Source organism: Doryrhamphus excisus, chromosome 9 (genome assembly GCF_030265055.1).
Source record: "Doryrhamphus excisus isolate RoL2022-K1 chromosome 9, RoL_Dexc_1.0, whole genome shotgun sequence".
Lineage (NCBI taxonomy): Eukaryota > Metazoa > Chordata > Actinopteri > Syngnathiformes > Syngnathidae > Doryrhamphus > Doryrhamphus excisus.
Genome location: NC_080474.1, coordinates 15,337,098 through 15,361,073, shown reverse-complemented (window position 1 = coordinate 15,361,073; position 23,976 = coordinate 15,337,098). Strand labels below are relative to the sequence as shown.

The window sequence follows — 23,976 nt, the reverse complement described above, 5'->3', positions numbered from 1 at the left end:
TCTGAGTGTTTATGCACGTGAGCGTAGCCTTGTGCCCGTCCGTGCTTCAATATGTCTGCGAGCTGAAATGGGAGAGAGAAAGAGAGAGAGAGGAGGGAGGTAGAGCAGATGATAGAGTAGGCTTTAGCGATTCCCCGGAGTGTGAGGCGGCGTTTACGGCACTCTCAGAGCAGCCAGAGTGATGAATATTTAAAGACGTGCCTGAAAGCGCGGTGGGGAAGGGGTTGGTGGTGGTGGAGTGGATGCTATAGCGGACTGTGTGTGTGTGCGTGTGTGTGCGCGTGCATGTGCACGTTTGCTTGCATCTCACACAAAAGTGTGTGCAAGTCCACAAGGCTATCTCGTCTTTGCATGCATATTCCCTTTACATGTACATGCCTTTATGTACACGTATGTATAGAACATATAGTATATCCATAGTTTATTTTCTGTATAATAATTACCATCATGCATCAGCATGGATGCATTCAAGTGCAATATAAAAGTTTTTATACGTTCATTCTCATTCTGCCCACACAAACTCGCCTATTTGTGTGTGTGCCCAGACTGGGCATGGCCGCCCCCCCTCCCCTTCCATCTCCCCACCACCCCCCCCCTGCCCAGTAGGTGCATGCTTTTTCACTCAGCCCCGCAGGCCAGCTCCGTCTCGCTAAATGGGGATGAATAGCCGAACGTTACCGCCGCTCAACGGGGGGAGACGGATAGCTACAGGGCGCTCCTGTTACACACCAACCGCTACCTGACACGCTACATCAAGCGTACATGCACAGACACTCCACACACAAGGGCTGCAGCTAAAATGTCATTATTATCATTATCTAGGAAATTGGTTGGCATTTTGGGACATTTTTATCCTTTAATTGTCAGATAATTGAGTGTATTCTGAAATGTATGGTTGGAGACGACGGCAATGCATCCCACCAGGCATTCTTCAACAATTTTGATATTATATAGGTTTATGTTTCATAACAGTTGTACAAATAATCATAAAAGAATCTCATTTGTTTTGTTTTCTTGAAAAGTTTTACATCCAGACTCCAAAATTGTCAAAATAATTTCCTGCGGCGCACAAGTTCGATTCCACCCTCGGGCATCTCTCTGTGGAGTTTGCATGTTCTCCCCGTGCATGCGTGGGTTTTCTCCGGGTACTCCGGTTTCCTCCCACATTCCAAAAACATGCTAGGTTAATTGGCGACTCCAAATTGTCGATAGGTATGAATGTGAGTGTGAATGGTTGTTTGTCTATATGTGCCCTGTGATTGGCTGGCAACCAGTCAAGGGTGTACCACGCCTCTCGTCTGTGACCAACCATAGCAGAGTGGGCGTGCCAGGAGGCGGGTGGAATACATTAATACTGTTTTCCAGGAAGCAAAAAAATCCAAAGAAATACAGCTGAATAGGTGCAGATTCTGGAAGAACTAGAAAGCTTTCCGTGTTGGTTATCATGTGTAACTGCTCTACAGGATTCCACAACTCAATAGAAAGGGCTGAACACATAATAGCTCCCCTTTAAATGGCTCCAGTGTTCCGTCAATTTTGTTTTGAATGTGCCATATGGTAGAATGGACACGTTTTCATATCCTAAAATGTTTGTTTTAGATGTTCATTCATTCATTTTCAGTACCGCTTATCCTGAGAGGCGGGGTACACCCTGGACGGGTCACCAGCCAATCACAGGGCGCATATAGACAAACAACCATGGCAACGACATGGCTCTTGGCAGTGGAAAAATAAAACGGCTAATGGAGGCACGCAAGTTAAACTAACCATGTTGTTTTTGGTTGAAAAGGGGTAGACTAATGGTGTGACTAATGGTGTCAGAAGTGGGATCAATAATTGTGTTTTAAGTGTAGGTTAAATGGTGCCTACATTAATAATATGCAGGGGACTCTGACACACGTGCCCCCAACTCCATGATGCCAGATGTGGGATTGTCAATTTTTTGGCATATTTTCAATGACCCCTATATTAATAGGCAGGGAATTCTGACTTTAGTGGCGGATCATTGAAAACCAGAGTTTGGGAATCACAATTGCAGATCAAAGTGTCGCACTGAAGTCCAAAAACAAAACAGCAAAATACATCATTGGGCTTCAAAATGTTTTTTTGTTTTTATCGTTGTTCAATCACTCATTGTGAAATGAATGTAAACAAACATACAAAGACTTGCATCTGACACGCTTGCTCGTTAAAGTAAATACAGAAAATATACCAAAAGAGGCCATAGAATACAAAACCCGCAAAAGTTATTCCGAGAGGCAGCGAAGAGAGCAAAGGAAAAAGAGGGAGAAAAAGAACGAAAGAACACATCCTGGGATGCAAAATACAAAATACAGCCAGATAAGCGTTAATGTATCCCGACTGCTACTACCCCCCACCACCACTACCCCCATCTTCCCTCCAGTTAGGCGCTCTCTTCCTTTCTTCCTCCCTCCATCCTCGCATCCTCCCCTCCTCCTCCTCCTCCCACTCCCCGTTCTCTTTGAGGGATGAATAATAACTGCTGCTCTGAGATTTCCTTCCTCGTTTTTCAAAGTGCCGAACGGAGATGGGGAAGGTCTGCCTGCGCGCAGCATACACACACACACACACACGCGCGCGCAAAAGCACGCACACACACACACACACACACAGTCGCGCCGTCTTGTTTTCGCTGCTTGCCTGGAGCAGGGAAATCAGATCTCCTCCAAAGAACGGCGGGGTGGTGAGGTAGTGGAGGAGGTGATGGAAGGCAAGGGGGGGGTTCAGGCCTTGTAGGGAGCCCATGGAAAAAATCCCCCGCAAGCACATGTGGACCGACACATACACAACAAGACAAAAACAACAAACAAACATCGAGGCACGCCGGGAACAACGAGCAGGATGGCGGATCCATCCTGCGGCGACAGGGTGAACTCAAGGTTATGCAGACACATCGCCAGTTCAAGCTCCCCGCCGCCAGGACCAATCCATCCCCTCTGAAAGAAGGAGCACAACCTCAATCGCTCACAGGCAACGAGTGTGCCTGCATTGTGCCTCGCAAAACTTGCAGACAAAGCCTTACGGGAAAAAGAAAGGAGGGAGGGGGGGGGGAATAGTCACAGTGTGTTTCCGCCACTACGGTACGGTTTTGAACAATAAACCCCGATCTGGGTTGTCTGCGTGGTGTGGGCGGGCTGGTGATAAACGTAGCTGGGTAAACAGCGTGACATCAAAGCCAGCGTATCCTGCCATTGAACTCAATAAAAAGGGGGAATGCAACAATGCAAACGTGAACAGATAAAAACTAGAATGTTGCATAGTCACACGGACACCTACGCTAAGGCTCAACAATCCTAAACAAAATCCTTCTCCTTCGGCATGACTCACATTCCTTGGAAACGTTTTGTTTTCACAAATCTACAAAATTCGCAACAGAAAAAGAAGGCAAGATATTATATTTCAGACAATTTTTGAACACTGCATGTTAAAATTATTTTCCAGTATGTGGCAGTAATGCGTGCTACAAAGTCATTCCTAGTGTAAAAGTTATTTTAAAGCCTATCTGGCTTATAAAAGTAATATATAATGGACAATCTCCTTACGCATTGCTAACTGCATTACCATGACCGGCATATGTAACAATGCCCCTGCTGTTCCGCCATTCTCGTTTTTTGCGGTGTTGAGGTTTAGTATGTAGGAAATTCTCTCTTTTGTGCCTTGCAAACGAGAGTTTGGGAATCGTGATTACGAAACAAAGCTGTTATTGTTCACCACAGCCCCATCTGGCGAATCTGGTGGGGCACTGCCCCATGGTCATTCATTGAATACCTCGACTAGCAATTTATGAATCACATGGTGACTTACTAGTACAGTTCGTCTGGTCGTCTTTTCCAGTTTATTTTGGGTAAGTAGAAAAAAGGTATGTGGGACCCGGCCGGCCAGGCTGAAGAAGCCACACGGGACAGCACATTTAAACATAAGGATGTTCACAAGTGCTCGACACCAGGACACTATAGGCCGCAGGTCTATAATCGACTTTGTTGTTGTATCATCAGACCTGCTCCTGCAGGTGAAGAGAAGGGCTGAGCTGTCAACTGATCAGACGGCGGGAGACTCAAACGTGTAGTGTGCTGGGAACATCTGGCAGAGTCTACCGTCCGTCAAGTATTCAACTCTCACGTCTGGCAGAGCTTCGCCTGCATCCCGGGGGAAAACAAGGATATCAAATCCAAATGGACCGATCAGAACTGCAGCCGCGTGGCTGCAAGCCCCAAACCTTATGTTGGACACCAGAGGTCAGGGCCGCCATCAAGCTGAAGAAGGAGTCCTATTGAGCATGGATGGCTAGTGGGACTCCTACAGCAGCTGACAGGTACCGGCAGGTCCAGCAGCACATGGCTTCAGCGGTGGTTGAGGCAAAAACTTTGGGAGGAGTTTGGCGCGGCCATGGAGCATGACTTTTGGTCGGCGTTCAACAGATTCTGGTAAACCATCCGGCACCTCAGAAAGAGGTAGCAGAGCCTTGTCCACACTGTCTAAAGTGGGGATGGAAGCCTGCCCACCTGGACCAAGGCTATAGTCGGCCGGTGAAAGGAATACTTCCGGATCCTTCTCAATCCCACATATGACCAATCCATATGCTATAACATTCCTTCCATAGAGAAAGGGAGTCTGAGGTCTCGACCGTGCAGTTTTATCACCATGGATGAGGTACTGTATCTGGGGTAGTCAAAACACTTCCCAGACAGGGTTTTGGACCGAGTTCCTCAAGGCTCAAGATGACAAACTGTTTTGGCTAGCACATCTTTGGACCTACCTCTGGATTGGTGGAATGGGTCCCCCTTTTTAAGAAGGGTGACTGGAGATTGAGTTCCAACTACAGAGGCTGGAGAGAAAGGCACGACCGTTTGTTTTAAACCTCAGCTACGTGAGGCGCAAACACTGGACCAGTACTGGAGGGTATATGGGATTTTGCCCAACGGGTCTACATGTGCTTTGTGGACTTGAAAAAGGTTTACTGGGACTAGATTACAGCTGATGGTGAAGCTCCTGGGATGAGACTCAGTACCTCCAAATCAGAGACCATGGTTCTCAATTTGGAAAGGGTGGACTGCACCCTCCGGGTTGCGAGTGAGGTCTTGCCGCTTGTGGGGGAGTTCAAACATCTCGGGGTCTTGTTCACAAGTCAGGGAAAGTTGGGAGCTTGAGGTAAACAGAGTGTCTGCAGTAATGCGGTCACTGTACCAGACCATCATGGTGAAGAGAGAGATAAGCCGGAAGGCGAAGCTCTCAATTTACCCGTTGATCTATGATCCCACCCTCACCTACGACCATGAGCTTTGGGGCGTGGCCGAAAGAAGGACATCAAGCAGCTGAAATTAGTTTCCTCCGTAGGGTGGCTGGATGGTGATACGCTAAGGAGCTTGGTCATCCAGGAGGAGCTCAGAGTAGAGCCGCTGCTCCTTCACATCGAGAGGAAACAGTTGAGGTGGCTCGGGCATCTAGTCCAGAACCCCCCCAGGTGAAGTGTCCTGGGCATGCCGAGCCGGGAAAAGGACATGCTGGAGTCCTTGGGGTCTGGGCTTCCCTACTGACACTGCGACCTGGACCCGGATAAGCAAAAGAAATCCACCAAATGATCTTTCAAAACCTAATGAATCCGGATACTGTTTGTAACTGTGTGTGTGCTTTCACACAGCAACAAAGAATTCTACAATTACAAAATAAGATGTGTGACAAACCAAGTGTGAGTGAGTATCAGGTGTTGAACTTCAAACCCCCGTCCCGGCTTACTGTTATTCCCTTTCACCGCAGTCACCATCCCACCTCTTTTACACCTCTCACTGATTCGGAAGCCCAGCATTCCATGCCGGTGCTATCCAATTGAAACACCAGCCCTTACAGGCAGTGTGAAAGGAACCTTTCTCGTCCCCATTCTGTGTTTTTGCCTTTTACACAGAACAGTGAAAATGAAGAAAATGGTAGCTCTTTTACAAGCTGTGTGAAAGGGGCCGCCGTCGAAGACCGCCGGACAACCGGGTGTCGACCTCGAAAGCCTTCCGTTTCCGGGCCAAGCTGTCTGCACTTGAGGGAACGAAGGCCCGCGAAGGGCCTGCAACAACCCCAGCCGCCGCGGGAGTGTAGGCCACCCTACAAGCTGTGTGAAAGGGGCCGCCATCGAAGACCGCCGGACGACCGGGTGTCGACCTCGAAAGCCTTCCGTTTCCGGGCCAAGCTGTCAGCACTTGAGGGACCGAAGGCCCACGAACGGCCTGCAACAACCCCAGCTGCCGCGGGAGTGTAGGCCACCCTACAAGCTGTGTGAAAGGGGCCGCCGTCGAAGACCGCCGGACGACCGGGTGTCGACCTCGAAAGCCTTCTGCTTCCAGGCCAAGCTGTCTGTACTTGAGGGGACGAAAGCCCGCGAAGGGCCTGCAACAACCCCAGCCGCCGCGGGAGTGTAGGCCGCCCTACAAGCTGTGTGAAAGGGGCCGCCATCGAAGACCGCCGGACAACCAGGTGTCGACCTCGAAAGCCTTCCGTTTCCGGGCCAAGCTGTCAGCACTTGAGGGACCGAAGGCCCACGAACGGCCTGCAACAACCCCAGCTGCCGCGGGAGTGTAGGCCACCCTACAAGCTGTGTGAAAGGGGCCGCCGTCGAAGACCGCCGGACGACCGGGTGTCGACCTCGAAAGCCTTCTGCTTCCAGGCCAAGCTGTCTGCACTTGAGGGGATGAAGGCCCGCGAAGGGCCTGCAACAACCCCAGCCGCCGCGGGAGTGTAGGCCGCCCCGGTGAAAAGGGGCTTTTCTTTGATGTTCTTTGTTGTTATTTCCTTTGATGTAATCTGTCAACCAATCAATCAAGCAACATTGTTTGTGGTACCATACATCAAATAGCGGGGTGCCCCACAAATCTCGGTGCTTATTTTTGTATTGTTGTTATATGTTTGACAAGAGAACCCCCCCCCCAAAAAAAATTGTCAACCACGTCATGTGTACTGTTTGGTAGTGAGGCTCCTTTTGTGAGGAGCAAAGAGTTTCCCAGTGACAAAAAAACACACGAACGCGTTCGTCCGGGAGGAGCACTCACTCGTCAAGCGGCGACGTGCCACCGGAATCGTCGGCAGCGAGGCTTCCGAGGAGAGGGCTTATTTATGCAAACAGGCGTACAGGCGTGCACAGTAGGAATCTAGACAAGCCTTGTAAACAAACACACACCCACACTAAAAAGCACACAGGGGAGGCGATGTGAGAAGCAGACTGTGAAAACTGTAGTCGGCGTGCCCGGGCAGCTCACACACACACATGTACGCACACACACACACAGAGGGGGTGAGCGAGGAGGAAAAGTAGGAGCGCTTTCCCATTTCAATTCGCAACAGCTGGTGTCGAATTAACACATTTACCAGCGTGCATTTGGAACAGATTAAAATTGCTTGTGTGGCGTGTGACTGTCTGCGCATTTTATGTGTATGTGTGTGTGTGTGTGTGTGTGGCGGAAGATGAGGGCCAAAACAACAGTGTGTTTGTGTGTGGGAGTGCCTGCGTATTAACAGGATGGATCAGGCCGGGAGAAAATGGCAAAGCGAGAGAGAGAGAGAGAGAGAGAGAGAGGGGAGGAGAGAGGGAGCGCTCTAGCCGACAGCTTTAGCTGCTGCCCTGGGCCGTCTCTCTAAGCCCTGTTTAGGAGGCTTTGGAGCTCAGATAGAAATAATCCCCCACTCAGACACACACACACACACGCACGTACGCACATGCGCGCGCACACACACACACACACAGGACGGAAAAGCCGTGCGGCCGTCAAGCCAGACAAACAAGTGCACACACACACACGGCAACAAGCGGCGACAGCACATTTGCCTTGACACGAAACCAAGCAGCCGCCTACGCACGCCAGCGGGGGGAGAAAAAAAAAACACACACACACACTGAGGCTGTCTTCCTGTGCGCTTGCTTCCTTCCTTCCTTCCACGCGGCAGCATCGGCACGGCACCGTGACAAACACTTTACACACTCCAGCCCCTCAGCTGAGGGGAGGGGAGGAAGGAGGGGATAGAGGAGGATATGAGCCAGGGGGAGGCAGGCGAGTAAATAGGAGATGGAGGGAGGGAGGGAGATGGAGGGAGGGAGGCACGGAGGGGGAGGCTAACAAATTAATAGGAGCTGGGGAACGGCGGGAGGCGGTGGAAGACGACAACGAGAGAGCAATTCATTCCCGTTTTATCCCCCCGTGCGCTCTCGGGAGAAAGGCAGAGAGTGTTTGCTCAAGACAGGCGGGGAGAGAGACGGAGAGATGGGGGGGGGGGGGGGGGTGGAAGCTTTGTGTGACGGAGGGAGGAAAAGAGATTGGCAAATTAGGACGACAAACCTGGAGCAATTCAGACAAGAGATGCCGGCAAAATTGCCACCTGTGTCTTTCACACAGAACCCAGCAAAAGTGGGATATTCCCATAATTAAATGTGCCCCATTATAAGAAATTGACTTTTTAATGAAGTTCTCAGAGTAATGTGTGTCCCTAGAGCTTGTTTATGAGCACCAAAAAATAATAAAAATATGTCATGTCACTCAGTTGTTTGAGAGATGAAGCACTCAGACGGTCCCTTTAAAGGAAAAAAACCTTCCTTCCTCGTGGATGTGATACCGATTCTGACCCACCCCTAGTTAGACCATCCTGACCCATGTATATGTCCATGTGAAAAAAAGGCTTCACTGCACAGCTTAAAATAAAGCCTGGAGCGCTTCAAACTATCTGTCAGTCAGCTACGGATGTCTGAGCTGCAAAAGCTGGTTTATGCTTCTGTGTCAAGGTGGCAGTAAATGCAACGCTGGCTCATTGCCCCCCCCCCTTCCAAAACTTTAGGGCATGCATTTGTTTGGTATATTATTTCAATAGTTTTTAGCTAGAATTTGCTGTCTGTTTGTTTTTACAACTTTTCCACTTCCGATCCAATACCAATATTCCAGCCTTGAATATCGCCCCATTCCGATATCAGCACAATTCACACATACTTTTATTACTTACTTTGTAATGTGGAATGTCAGAAATGGCTTAATTGCTATAGCTCAAACAGAGAGAGAACAATAATCAGCAACAGTATGAGAAAAAGGGACCCACTTACTTAATATGCCGACATTCGAGGTGCTTAATTAAGCATTTAAATCTGACATCTCATCTGTTGTACTTGTACTTGACAAGTGTTGCACTCAGCTGCAATGTCATTTTCGGACTTCAACAAATAATATAAACGGCTGCACGGTGGGCGAGTGGTTAGCGCGCAGACCTCACAGCTAGGAATCCAGGGTTCAATTCCACCCACGGCCATCTCTGTGTGGAGTTTGCATGTTCTCCCCGTGCATGCGTGGGTTTTTCTCCGGGTACTCCGGTTTCCTCCCACATTCCAAAAACATGCTAGGTTAATTGGCGACTCCAAACTGTCGCCAATTAACTAGGTATGAATGTGAGTGTGAATGGATGTTTGTCTATATGTGCCCTGTGATTGGCTGGCAACCAGTCCAGGGCAACGGATTTCGCCTATTTCGGACAAAATCTCCAGTCCCGTTCCAATGCATTCATTCATTCATTCATTCATTCATTTTCTACCGCTTTTTCCTCACGAGGGTCGCGGGGGTGCTGGAGCCTATCCCAGCTGTCTTTGGGCGAGAGGCGGGGTACACCCTGGACTGGTCGCCAGCCAATCACAGGGCACATATAGACAAACAACCATTCACACTCACATTCATACCTATGGACAATTTGGAGTGGCCAATTAACCTAGCATGTTTTTGGAATGTGGGAGGAAACCGGAGTACCTGGAGAAAACCCACGCATGCACGGGGAGAACATGCAAACTCCACACAGAGATGCCCGAGGGTGGGATTGAACCCTGGTCTCCTAGCTGTGAGGTCTGCGCGCTAACCCCTAGACCACCGTGCCGCCCGTTCCAATGCATTTCCATTAAATTTCCCTCGCATATATCGGATGGCCGCATTGTGGCGCTCCGATTCGCCGAATCGTGACAGGCCGCTATACGACGTCATTTGCAGCGTTTGCAGCGTTGCCTGCGCGTCCAGGTACATTGGAAACATAGTCAAGGAAGGGCCTTTTTATAACGGATAAAATCCGATTTATGCATATACCGGATATAAATCCGATATATGCGTAAAACGGACATTTTCCGGTATACACATATAACGGATTTCGCTTATATCGCACAAAACCAGTGGGAACAATTGAATCCGATATATCCACAAACTGTCGCCAATTAACTAGGTATGAATGTGAGTGTGAATGGTTGTTTGTCTATATGTGCCCTGTGATTGGCTGGCAACCAGTCCAGGGTCTACCCCGCCTCTCGCCCGAAGACAGCTGGAATAGGCTCCAGCATCCCCCGTGACCCTCGTGAGGAAAAGCGGTAGAAAATGAATGAATGAATGAATGAATCCGCTACTCATTTTTTTGCTGATATCAGCCGAATATGCAAAATCAATAAGAGATATGGACAGCCATAGTTTTTACTGTTTTTATTATGTATTGTCTTATGTCATTGTCTACATCGGTTGTTTTAAACGTCCGATAGTTTTGACTTTACTTGACTTTAAAAAAAGCACTTTTAAACCGTTTAAATTCAAGCTTCAAAGAATACCCTTTCACTTAGAACTTGATTTACTGCTGCCAAATTTTTCGTCATTTCACAATTTCACACAGCCGTCGTCCCGCCTCTATACTTTTCACACAGACCAGCGACACAGGAAAAACGCACAATTATGAGGGAGAGAAGGGAAAGTGACATTTCCGAAGGGGAAAAAAAAAGGGGGGGGGGGGTAATTTGGGTTTTCCACAGGATGCAGTTTGTCATCTCCATCAGCCGACAGCTTGGAGAGAGGGGCGGGGGGTGGGGGTGGGGTTCCGTAGCGGACGATTGGAATGGATGGAGAGGTTAAGGAGGGGGAGGAGAAGGGCGAGAAGGGTTGTTGGGGTGGGGTGAGATGTGGCGTCGGAGGGAAGCCTTTGAGAGACTTTGACCCTGTAATTGACCTGCGTCTCTGCCTACATCGCCGTGGCAACAAGCAGAGCCGCCGCAGCTAATCACTTAGTAACCCTGACCTGTCAATCACACCCGCTCTACATGGAAAGAGGAAGGGGGGGTTTGATGGAGGGAGAAAGACAGAGGTAGAGGACGTGAGGGTGGGAAGTGGTGGTGGGGGTGCAGAAGTAATAACAGGGCCGAGGTTATCATTTACTGGACCTCCCGCCTCCTCCCTGCCAACCCTCGCCTGACAAAGCCCCGACTTTAAAAAAGCCAATAAAATGCTCCATGCAGCCAACACACACACACACACACACACACACACACACGCGCACACACACAGAAATTTGCACGCACACAATCTTGCCCGGCCGCTACAGGGAGAGCGGTGCTTCTAAGAGTCCTGATAAGCAAGAACGAGAGAAAAAGAGGAGGCGCCGGCTAAAAGATAAGCCGACATGCAAATAAAACAAGAGAGTTGGGGGTTGGAGGAGTGGGGGTGGTTACTAATATAACACACACGAGCGTGTTTTGCCCTACCTGTTGATGAGCGGGAAGATTGACACCAGCAGGTAAACAGATGGATACCACTTCAGAGGCTTGATCTCTTCAGCCAGGGATACCTGCAAAAGAGACAATGGTTTATGGCAACAGTCTCTTTCAGACAGAAATGTCACAAAATTGCAGTATTAGTGTGGGAAAACAAAGATCTGATGCATGCATTTTACACAAAACACCAGGGAAGTGGGATATGACTGCAACTGCGTGTGCTGTCACACAGGGAAATATCAAATATTAGTTGCAAATCAACAATTTCCATTATTTCCATCCCGCCTCTGTAACTGATACTACCACTAATGCCGGTGACACATTCTGGTGCTTCAACGTTGTCCAAACAAGCTAATTTGGTCCAAAAACGATGCCTTTTGTCATGTATACAAAACTTTGTAACACGAAATTTGAACAGAATAGTACAGTAAACCTCGGATATATCGGAAATTCGCTCACAACGGACAGATAAAAAAGAACCAATTTTTCTGTAATGCATTTCCAATAAAAATTAATTGCATATATCGGATTTTTCATAACGGATTTCACCTATTTCGGACAAAATCTCCAGTCCCGTTCCAATGCATTTCCATTAAATTTCCCTCGCATATATCGGATGGCCGCATCGTGGCGCTCCGATTCGCCGAATCGTGACAGGCCGCTATACGACGTCATTTGCAGCGTTTGCAGCGTTGCCTGCGCGTCCAGGTACATTGGAAACATAGTCAAGGAAGTGCCTTTTTATAACGGATAAAATCCGATTTATGCATATACCGGATATAAATCCGATATATGCGTAAAACGGACATTTTCCGGTATACGCATATAACGGATTTCGCTTATATCAGACAAAACCAGTGGGAACAATTGAATCCGATATATAGGTTTACTGTACATAATAAATTCAGGGTGGCACGGCGGTCTAGTGGTTATCGCACAGACCTCACAGCTAGGAGACCCACCCTCGGCCATCTGTGTGTGGAGTTTGCATGTTCTCCCCGTGCATGTGTGGGTTTTCTCCGGGTACTTCGGTTTCCTCCCACATTCCAAAAACATGCTAGGTTAATTGGCTACTCCAAATTGTCCATGGGTATGAATGTGAGTGTGAATGGTTGTTTGTCTATATGTGCCCTGTGATTGGCTGACGACCAGTCCAGGGTGTACCCTGCCTCTCGCCCGAAGACAGCTGGGATAGGCTCCAGCACCCCCGCGACCCTTGTGAGGAAAAAGCGGCAGAAAATGAATGAATGAATGAATAATAAATTCACCAGAAGGAAACACAATTTACAACAAATGGTCATAATTATCACAACTAAACCATTAATACTAAGGAACACAGAAAATGTACAAAAAAACAACTGGCTTGTGTTCATACTCAAAATTCTGACGTGCGGGAATGCACCTCGCTGACCTTGACAATGATTGGTGGATAATGGGGAAGAAATATGTGAGCGAAATGTGTGACAAAGTTTAGAAAGAGACTGAGGCTCTGGGTGCGTCCATGGATGAGACATGACTTGCAAATCGTTATCACTCACAAAATCACTTGTTACATGTGGCTGAGTCTGTATTAGAAACATCGGGTTGAAGAGTGAAGTCAAAGCAATCTATGACACCAAAAGGTCGCGAATACAAACGTACAAACAAACTCGGCAATGCTCTCATTACACGCCAACATCGTACTATAGCGTGATGGTTATTAAATCAACAAGTTAGCACCAAAATAACCCTTTAAAGCAGGGGCCTCAAACTCAATTTACTTGGGGGCCACTGGAGCTAGGGTCTGGGCGAATCAGGTTTTCCCAAAAAAAAAACAAAAAAAAAACGCATTTATTAAAAACTGAAAAATGAATAAACTTAAATATAACTAAAGCTCTGATTAAACATTCCACTGTTCTCAAATATCTTACTTTTTATTTTTCTACACAAAATAAGATGAAAAATAAATAAACAAATCAAGAATAAAGAAAATCAATCAATCAGTAATAAATAAATAAATGTAATATTACCAATAAAACGGCAAATAATAAAAACTTAAGAAACCACATATAGTTGGTGGGTAGACAAATTATTTTTTTCAGATTAAAATTAACAAAGCATTATTAGACCCCTGTAGACATGACAAAACACGTCTATAGTCACATTTATACTCTTTTTATTTACAACATATTGCGCAACTGCAGGGTCTCGAGACACATGTTAACTCGCAAACTAGAGAGCTAGCGACCTAAAGGGTAGCCTTCAAGTTATTTACTTTAAACTTAAATAGCCAAAAACTTACCACTTCCACACGGATAGGGAGGATAACTATTAACAGTTATTTAACCTTTAACATGAACATTAATCAAACGTAATATTTTTTTCTGGGTACATGATACCATACAGCATCCATATCAAACTTGCGCGGGCCGCACCAACATTAAACTTTCATATCAAGGCGGGGGCCTCAAACTAGTGTCCTGCGGGCCACATTTGGCCCGTGGGCCGCAAGTTTGAGACCCCTGCTTTAAAGCCATAACAGCCACCAATTGGTTTTGAACTGTTAATATGCATTATGATGGATGACATTTGCTGAACGATACAAGCACTACTTTTGAAGCAGCGTGATTCAGGAAGTCTGACACAAGCATCAAGGCTTCAGGCTCATTTCACCATCTCTAATGCCAGCTGATGACAAAGGATGACAAAGGAAGAGAAAAAATAAGATGTTGCTTGAACAAAGCAACATGTGGCCGCTGATGTCAACAACATCCATACATGCATTCCAATGTCTGACAGAAACAACACCACCACACCGCAGCATCATAAAGTTCAGCAATGGCTTTCCTGAGAGAAGCAAGCTGAAAGGAACACACGTCTATATCAGTCAACATCTGACAAACGCTCTGCCGACATTGCCAAGAAAACACACAACTCGACGAAGCAGGGGAAAATTCAACACACTTGGAGTGCTAACTGCAAAATCGACAAGACGAGACCGTAGGAACCCAAGTACTTGTTGTCAGTGACATCAAGAAACTGGACAAATATTGAAGATGACATCAGCGTGACTACAAGGAAAAGAGACACAACTCATAAAGACTTAATGCAGTTTGAAGTCATCAACATTCGACAATATTAAGCAATATAGGTCATACATTGAACGTGACTAGTAAGTTCTAGTAAGTCAGTTCAACATCCAGAAATTACTCATGAATTGAATGTAAGTATGTCAACATTTTTACAAGAGTACTCAATGTCCTCACTTATCATGATTTATTTTAATAATAATAATAATACATTTTATCTGTATAGCGCTTTTCAAAATACTCAAAGACACTTTACAGAAGAATGGAGTTGAATAAAAGCAAGTAAACAGAGTAGAAGACACACCAAAATACAACATTAATTCATTAATACACAGTTAAACATGAGTAAAAGCAGGGCGGGGCAGTTTTTTTGAAACTGGGAAGGTCAGGGCAAGCATGGAGTGAATGGGGGCAGCGATGGAGAAGGCTCTGTCTCCCCAGGTTCGGAGCTTGGTCTGACAGGGGAGTGCCAGGAGGTTAGAGTCTGAGGAGCGAAGGGGACGCGGGGGATTGTGTGGATGGAGCAGGTCTGTGAGATATGAGGGGGGTCAGATCGTGGAGGGCTTTGTGGGTTATGAGAATAATTTTGAAGTGAATGCGTTGGGGAACGGGAAGCCAGTGGAGGTTTTGGAGGACAGGGGTAATGTGTTCACGGGAGCGGGTGGAGGTGAGGAGGCGGGCAGCGGAGTTCTGAATATATTGTAGTTTATTGAGGGTTTTGGATGTTGTACCGTAGAGAATACTGTTGCAGTAGTCGATTCTGGTTGTGATGAATGCATGGATCAGGGATTCAGCGGCAGAGAATGTAAGTGATGGACGGAGTCGGGCTATGTTCTTAAGATGGAAAAATGCAGTCCGGGTTAACTGTTTGATGTGGGGTTCAAATGAAAGGGTGGGGTCCAAGGTTGCGGTTTTAGTTACTTTTGACATTTATTTGAACAATACAATGTATTCCTATTTTATTACTTTCATTACAATTTAATCTTATTTTTAAATTTTTTAAGCTACGCTTCTTTCTACTCCTTTTCGAACATATTGAATTGAACATATGGAACCATGTGATGTTCCTTAATGTAACTTATTAGGCATGTCTGAAACAAATCACACCGTAGCAATCCATACCACTGCCCAGCGCCATAGAAAAAAGGCTTTCCAGTTCCAGAAGGTATCCATTCGCTGGTGCCTTTTACACAGAAACAAAGGGAAGTTACAGCTCTGATACAACCTTGAAAGCTGTCAAATTGGCTGGTTGACACCTGATTATATATCGGTGCTTTTCCCACAGCAATTTACCAGCTTTCAGCTCCACTGTGAAAGGGCTTTTCCTTTGCCTTTTACACAGAACACTATCCTTTTCACACAGGCAGCCTCCTGCCTCTGCTACAGCTCTGATACTACGTCCGAAGCAGGAAAGCCGGGTCCACAGAACAGCGTGACAGGAAAAAAGAATGCTCTCCTTTAAGGGCAGTGTGAAAGGGCCAATTGTTTTGTATTTTCCAAACACAAACACACAAAGGCACACAGGCGGCAGCGGCGGCACGTTCACAGGCGCAGTGGTGCGCTGAGGCAAACAACAAAGGCCAATTAAAATCTAATAAAATATTAACGTGCTGATAATATGCAATATCCACACCGTTATGGGAAGAAACGGGGCGTCCAATTAAAGCGAAAGCCAATACGTAATTGGAAAGGGATGAATTCAATATCTGGTGGACAAGCAAGCAGGGAGGCAGGCCGGGAAAGAGCAGGGAAGAATGGAGGAGGAGGAGGAGGGGATGTGACGGCGGCTGAGTCGAGGAGGGGAGCGTAGCGCCTGGCGGTGGAGGGCTTTTACAAGCTGTTATCTAATTCCCGGGAGAGGAGGACTCTCGCGTCCGGAAAGAGGCTGAGAAGCGAGGCCCCCGGATCGATTTTCTGCGCTCTGCTCGTCAAAACCTCACCCCTCCTCCTTCCCTCCATTCCTTCCCTGCAGGCTGGGGCGCAGCCAGAGCGAAACCTCCCTCCTCCTCCCTCCTCCTCCTCCTCCTCCGCCTCGCAAACATGCAGCCAGTGGCAGGAGGCAGGCCCACGAGCTCTTGGCCTCTAGCCCCACATGCTGGAAATTAATTAGTCACCAGAAAGACCCCGGGGGGTGGGGGCTTTTGAGCTCCCAACGCAGGCTTTGCAAAACAATCCAAACGAAAATCACAAGATCCCCGCCGTGGTGGCGTTTTATCTCTTCACTGGCGTGTGCGCTGGTGCGAAGTATTTCAACGCCAAGTTTCCGCGGAGCAACATATGCGTGCTCGGCAGGGAGGGCCACAGCATGACCCCCACGGGTCCCAACACAAAGCTTAGGCCTGTTAGTGTTGAGCTGTGACATCATCGTGAGCGTGCGTGCGTGCGTGCATGCGTGTGCTTACGTGCACGCCCCGGCAGGAATGTCTCATCGGCTGACTGAAAGGGCAAACCATGAGGCTGACGGATCCAACATGATAGAGGGCATTGCGGGAATGTCAGCACCAGTGAGCCTCCAGTGCAGTGCATGGGGGGGGCGGTGGGGGCGCGGCGGAGGACGAAGCTTCCAGAAATGACACAACGGAGCCAGAATATAACATTTTTGGTGAAGCATAGTTAGAAGCATTTGAGGAATTTTGGTGCGCTACAGACAGGAAGCCAAAGAAAGGAGTAGGAGGAGGAAGGGTTCAACTAAAGAGCCTCGTGTTTTTAATCAAAACGATGCCGTAAGCACGGACCTCGAAGCAAGAGGGGGAACGAAAGCACAAATATGCAAAGAGGGGCGCAGCGGTTCCAACGTTAATGACACACATGACACATGCTAGATTAGAGGCATGAATCAGGGGGTGGAACCATCAACTACGGTGGCTGGGCTGCACAAAACGTTTCCCATGTGTCCACACGTACGCGGTATTTTAACCAATATCAAACATATTCTGATGCTGTTCAAGTTGTAATTAAAAAAAGAGGAATTGTAAAAGGGAAGTATAAAAAATGTCAACAACCGTATAATAAAACAAAAATTAAGTAAAATGACTAACAAGTTCACAAGCAATTCTTTGCAAAACAAATTTTAAGATTTTAATTTTAATGTTCTTTACTGGCCGCATGGTGACCGAGTGGTTAGCGTGCAGACCCTACAGTCAAGAGACCGGGACGATTCCCCGCTCGGGCATCTCTGTGTGGAATTTGCATGTTCTCCCTGTGTGTGTGCACGTGGGTTTTCTCCGGGAACTCTGGTTTCCTCCCTCTCACCCAAAGACATTTGGGATAGGCTCCAGCATACCCCTGCAACACTAGTGAGGATAAGCGGTCTAGAAAATGGATGGATGGATCATTACTTTCATAATGCTGTGAAGTTAAGTGCCATATAATAAAACTACAGTAAACCTCGGATTCAATTGTTCCCAATGGTTTTGTCCGATATAAGCGAAAACCGTTATATGCGTATACCGGAAAATGTCCATTTTACGCATATATCGGATTTATATCCGGTATATACGTAAATCGGATTTTATCCATTATAAAAAGGCACTTCCTTGACTATGTTTCCAATGTACCTGGACGCGCAGGCAACGCTGCAAATGACGTCGTATAGCGGCCTGTCACGATTCGGCGAATCGTAGCGCCACGATGCGGCCATCCGATATATGCGAGGGAAATTTAATGGAAATGCATTGGAACGGGACTGGAGATTTTGTCATAAATAGGCGAAATCCGTTATAAAAAATCTGATATATGCAATGAATTTTTATTGGAAATGCATTACAGAAAAATTTGTTCTTTTTTATCTGTCCGTTGTGAGCGAATTTCCGATGTATCCGAGTCCGATATATCCAAGGTTTACTGTACAATAAAGTAAAATGACTCATGTTTTGAAGATGCCTGAATGGGAAACTTGTTACCAAAGTGATGCTTTTACCTCCTTTTTGGGTTTTTGTTTTTAGATATTGCTAAAATCAATACAGCAGAATGCTAACAGAGTTAAAAAAAAAAAATTTTAATTAAAATGTAGGGACTTTTTCCTCATGCAAGACTCCCAAGTTCAGCTTGACTTTTGAGGAACTTTTTCCCTCCAAAATTTTAATTGAACAAATATATATTATAGGGCTAAGATAATGTGTAGAACGGGGATTAAATTTTAGACTTGAGAGTCGACTCCAGTTCTTTAATTTAAATATCTGCATTTTCAAAAGCAAGACTACATAAGAAATTCAGTTTTATTTTGAAACATGACTACATCATACTACAGTGCAACATAAGCAGAAGGCTGCACAGACTAACAGCAGCCAACATCGGAGCAGATCAACTCAACTCTGAGGTAGCGGCCATAGAGGCAGCGACACCAAAAATTATTTAATTTGGGTTTAAGGATTATCTTGTCGATGACAGTATTAGGATGAGATCCCTGGTGTTGATTTTATCATGGCAGATGCTGCCTCATTACCATAAATTATAAGCCGGACCCATTCAAAAATAGATTTGTGCATATATAAGGCGCACCAGTGTATACTGTAAGCTACACCATGTCCGTGAGGACCAAGTGACTCTTTATTTTAACACAAAGCCAATCATGAGCGATGAAAAAAACTCACAACAAGATTGTCAACCCATTGGAAATCACAGGAGGTCATTACTCAATATAACGCAAACAACATTCAACTCATCGCACAGCAACTTAACAAATGTATCAAGGACATTTACCAACACTATTTAATGTACCAATACAAGTGTGTGTATTTCTGAGGCATACTTTAAGTTAAGTTGTTGTGTGATGAATTTAGTGTTCAGTGAGATGATACCTTGAGCCAGACTGTTATGTTATAATGTTATGTTTAATGACCTCCTCTATTTCCAATGGGTTTCCAAGTTTGTTGTGAGTGAACTCATAGCTTGTGATTGGCTCCTGCCAAAAAGTTACCTTTGAGCGGCACAGTAAACAATTAGGAGTTCTGAACGTACATCTGCGTATCGTTTTATGCGAGTACATACATACATACATACGAGAAAAAGCTTCTTTCACATTAAAAGCATTAGTGCAGCGTCGCGTATTCCCCAGCTCTATCGCTCCTTTGCTCATTTTTGGAATACAGCTGTATTTTACTAATTTGTCTCCTACAACAAAACAAAATAGACATAGCATTCATTGGGTACTTGGTGCGAGCGAAAAACAAAATGACACGCAATTATGTGAAGTTAATTTACTGGCAATATCTAAAGTTGTTGATATTGAGCACCATGCCTGTTCTTTTCTCGGGTGTTTTGAGTCATATGAAAGGTTACATTACTCAATTGTTTAACATTGTCTTTGTTGCAACGATTGCTGGTTACATAATGCAGGGTCTTTCCAGCTTTTATTTTGCGCAAATTTATTTTGACACCAGAAGCTGTTTTCCGGTGTTTTTCCTACTAGTATGCTGCGGAATTTACAAGTCAACGTTGTGTCGTTGACTCGTTGTAAAAACATGACGTGCATCGGACGAGCTTGTGTTGGCCAGCGTGAACTAATTAAAATAGAAGCAATTTGAAAGCGATTTTAGCGTTACTCCCACCTCTGGCAACAGGTGGCGTAATAACGCTGAGACGTGACCATTTTAGCTAACCAATAGGCTCAGGAAACAGATCATTAGGAAAAGAACACCAATTGAAAATCCCAATAAATAAATAAAAATCTTATTTACAATACCCTACATAGGCTCCAGCATACCCACGACCCTCGTGAGGATAAGCGGCATAGAAAACGGATGGATGAATGGATGGATAATGGACAATACCCTACCGATGTCAACATGGCTTCCTCCTTATTCCATCTTAAGTACTTAATATGTCACATGCACATCATTCATATTAATTGGAATAATCTATTGTTGTTTAAATACTAATGAAAAATCTCATGACATCTTTCTGCAATCTGACTGAAAGTTTTGCAGACTGTCTCGTTTCCTTTATAAAGCTGTTTTCGCAGCTGCGGTCTCCAAGGTCTCCTTTCAATGTCAAACATGTCCGACAACAGGGACGAGGACTCTTGCCGAGAAACAACAACAACAACAGCAAGAGCGGCGGTGGTGGCGGCAGCAAATGGAAATTGTCCAAGTGCAACCGCGGAAACAATAAAAGGACACAGCTGAGCGAGCACTAATGCTGATTACATACTAGCTGCAGGGCTGATGCCCGTAAAAAAAGACGTGTGTTGTCAAAACCACTCATCCTGTCTAAGAGGCCCGCCGAGACAAACTGGGCCTGATTTTTAAAACAGACCTGTTCAGACCTGATCACGAGTGGGTAGCTTTGAGGTATTGACATCCATGTCAGCTTCTTGTATGGTAAAAAGTGGAATACGTGGTTTGGATCAAGTTTTTAGATCTGGATAGGGCCACAATAAAGGCCATGTATAAACCTCCTTGCTATTCGGAAAAAAAAAAACGAATTTAAATGTGACAATAACATTTGAATAGCCAATGAAAAACATGACTTCATGGTTTACAAATGCAATAAGAACTTCTTAGTTCTTTAGATGCGGAAAAACCTGGGTCAAAATTATGATTAAGACAAAAAACAACATTGTAGCGCATGAAATGTGTCATGTGCCTGCCAAAGTAACTAGTGGCAAAAAGGTTCTTGGTTCTTGTGAATGGAGATTGTGGACGTCATGTAAACCCTAGATTTTTCCCCAAAATATATTTTCAGTGATCCGATGTGGGCCGAGAAAAAATCTACATAAAAAATAGCAGCATTCCTCTTACTTTAGTGGGACACCAGACTCTCAGACATTAAACACAATGTAAGGGTAACTATGATACAAATGATATGTCATTATGGTTAATCAGTAAACCTTTACAAAATGACATCACCAACTAGTGGCCTGGCATGCATATTACAGCATTTTCGGATGGGGTTTTCTGCATGTCAGTGTGATTTAACAAGTTTAAAGGGATAGTTCTAATTTTTTGACATGAGGTCCGTCAAGAGCGACTCACTCCCCACTTTGTGTCCTCGGCCGAGTTCTGGTCGGACTTTGGTGCTGAGGAAAGTACTTCCAGCTAATTGCTGGAGGCAGTTATGTAAAGAGATTGGCTTCTAAAGACAATATGCGTTCAAAAGAATAAAACATTTGCATCACAAAACTGCCTACTAGGAAAAAAATCAGACCTCACAAATCGCAAAACAAGTGATGACATTCCTTTTAGCATGAAGGGGTATCTTTAAGAACCGGAATACATGGATGCTGAACTTGGTCAGATGGAGTTCGGTGCTAGTGCAATCGAGTTTGTTGACAACAACAAAGTGCTAATGGGCAAAACAAATTAGCTAATTCTTACCTGTGGTACTGAGACTCTTCAAAACACGTCTCAACCCATGTCATGGGCGTGTAGGAACGTAATCGTCCTCGCAAAATTGTACAAACAAAGCTGCCCTAGCCACTCAGGTTTCCACATTATAGCCAATGGGAAGCAGCCAAAGTTGTCTAATAGCAATGTCCGTGACAGGAAAATGATGGAATTTTATAGGGCGAACTGTGAAACACACAACATTGGACAGGCAGGAGCCCAAAGTGATACGACAAAATACGAAATAACGCTTTGTGAGTAGGCATTTTTGTGAAGCAAATGTATTATGCTTTTGAACACATTGTTTTGAGAAGCCCAACTCTTTACTGTCCCCCAGCAACGATCTGGAACTACGTTCCTCAGCACCGAAATCCGACCAGAACTCGCCTCAGTTGACGGATTTGACTGCTTATAGGGTTGTCACACAACTTCATGTAAAAAAAAAAACTATCCCTGTAACTTGGTGTACATAACCCTAACCCTAACCAGTAAATTTTCAATTACCCAAAAATACAGATTGAGTATCAAATTGAAATTTTTGCATTTTGATTGCACATCAGACCCTGACCCTAACCCAGACACTGAACACAGTAACACCGCGTTTTTACAATGGTGAACATGATAAATTATAAAAAATTATGAAACTGACCGTACATCATGTGATATCACCAACTAGTGGTTTGGCATGCATATTACAGTGGAGGTTTTTATTGCATGTCCATGTGGTTTTTCCAAGGTCGTCTTTGTGTAAACTCAGTAATCCCAAAATACAGACGTGGACATAAGGCCAAATCTGAGCAGTACAGGGTGTACCCTGCCTCTCGCCCCAAGTCAACTGGTATAAGCTCCAGCATACCCCTGCGTTCATAATGAGGATAAGTGGTATAGAAAATAAATGCATGGATAAGAAGTGGATGGATGGATAAAAAAAACACTTTAAGAATTACAAGCATTTGAGTGTTACGTTTAAAAAGAATGCATTACGCTGTGTAGCGCGTAGCCACAGTGATGCAGTCCGCGTTTGTGATGTCGCTGAAGGCAAAGTCAGTGCGGATCAGGGAGCAAAATTCTCGGGAAAGACAACGAGCACGACAAACACAAGCGAGACACTCGTTTGCACGGCCAGCTTTTTTCCTGCTAACCCGACGGAGGCTGTGCTGCTGTGTGTGCGCTCACGTAGTGTGTGTGTGACTTAAACAGCCTCCGCTGAATATCCTTTCGCTGGCCTGTCCTGTGTGTGTGTGTGTGTGTGTGTGTGTGTGTGTCTGTGTGTGTGTGTGCGCACACGTGCTCAAGCGTGACCTCAAACAAATCAGTCAAGACACACACAGATGTGCGGCGGCCATGTGACTGACGGCCCAGATAACTGCCGACACTTGTTATGTACGTCATCGCTCCTGCCTGACACACACACACACACACATGCAGAGAGGGGGGGGGGGGGTGAAAAGGGGTGAAGGAGGTGGCAGTCTGACTCAGAGAGAAACAAAAACACGCAAAGCAGCGACGTGGAGGAAGACGTGTTGACGTGAAACGGAAATTGCCAGAGACCGGTGCGCCCAGCCGGAATCACTTTCTCTAGTTTACACCTGCTGGTACACACACACGCAAACGTACATGGAAACACACCGGCACACGCGTGTGCACACACACACACACACACAAACAACACACACACAGCGAGGCCTGCCGTCTTGGCAAGCACAAACGGAGAGGCTGTTGTTGTTTTAAAGCGTCGCAGCGCGTGCATAAATTCTCATAAATATTCATGTGCATGAACCTGGCGTGCTGGTTTATTCATGCCGGGTTGCGAGTACAAGAGTGACAGAAGCGGAGGAAGGAAAGGGGGTGGGGTGTGGGGTTCGCTGTAGGTCGAGTGTGTGTTTGGTGGAGAGGGAGGAGGGGGGGGGGGAGAGAACGAGACACAAAAACCCAGCGCCGTCTTATTTGCACTATGCCCTGTGTGTAGCGTGCGTGTGTGTGTGTGCGTGCGTGCTGTTGACACACAGCACGGTTGAGCGTGCAGTAATTACAACTGCCA

The 23,976-nt window shown here is 46.0% G+C and overlaps 1 protein-coding gene across 4 annotated transcripts in view; it reads right to left on the bottom strand.

Annotated features, from left to right (window-relative positions):
• Positions 1-23,976, bottom strand: part of si:dkey-100n23.5 (cyclic AMP receptor-like protein A) — an 85,746-nt gene that overhangs the window by 25,555 nt on the left and 36,215 nt on the right. For all 4 annotated transcript variants that reach the window (XM_058081675.1, XM_058081672.1, XM_058081674.1 and 1 more), the window contains one exon: positions 11,534-11,616. In XM_058081675.1, coding sequence (XP_057937658.1) covers positions 11,534-11,616 — 83 coding nt within the window. The remainder of the gene's footprint in view (positions 1-11,533; positions 11,617-23,976) is intronic.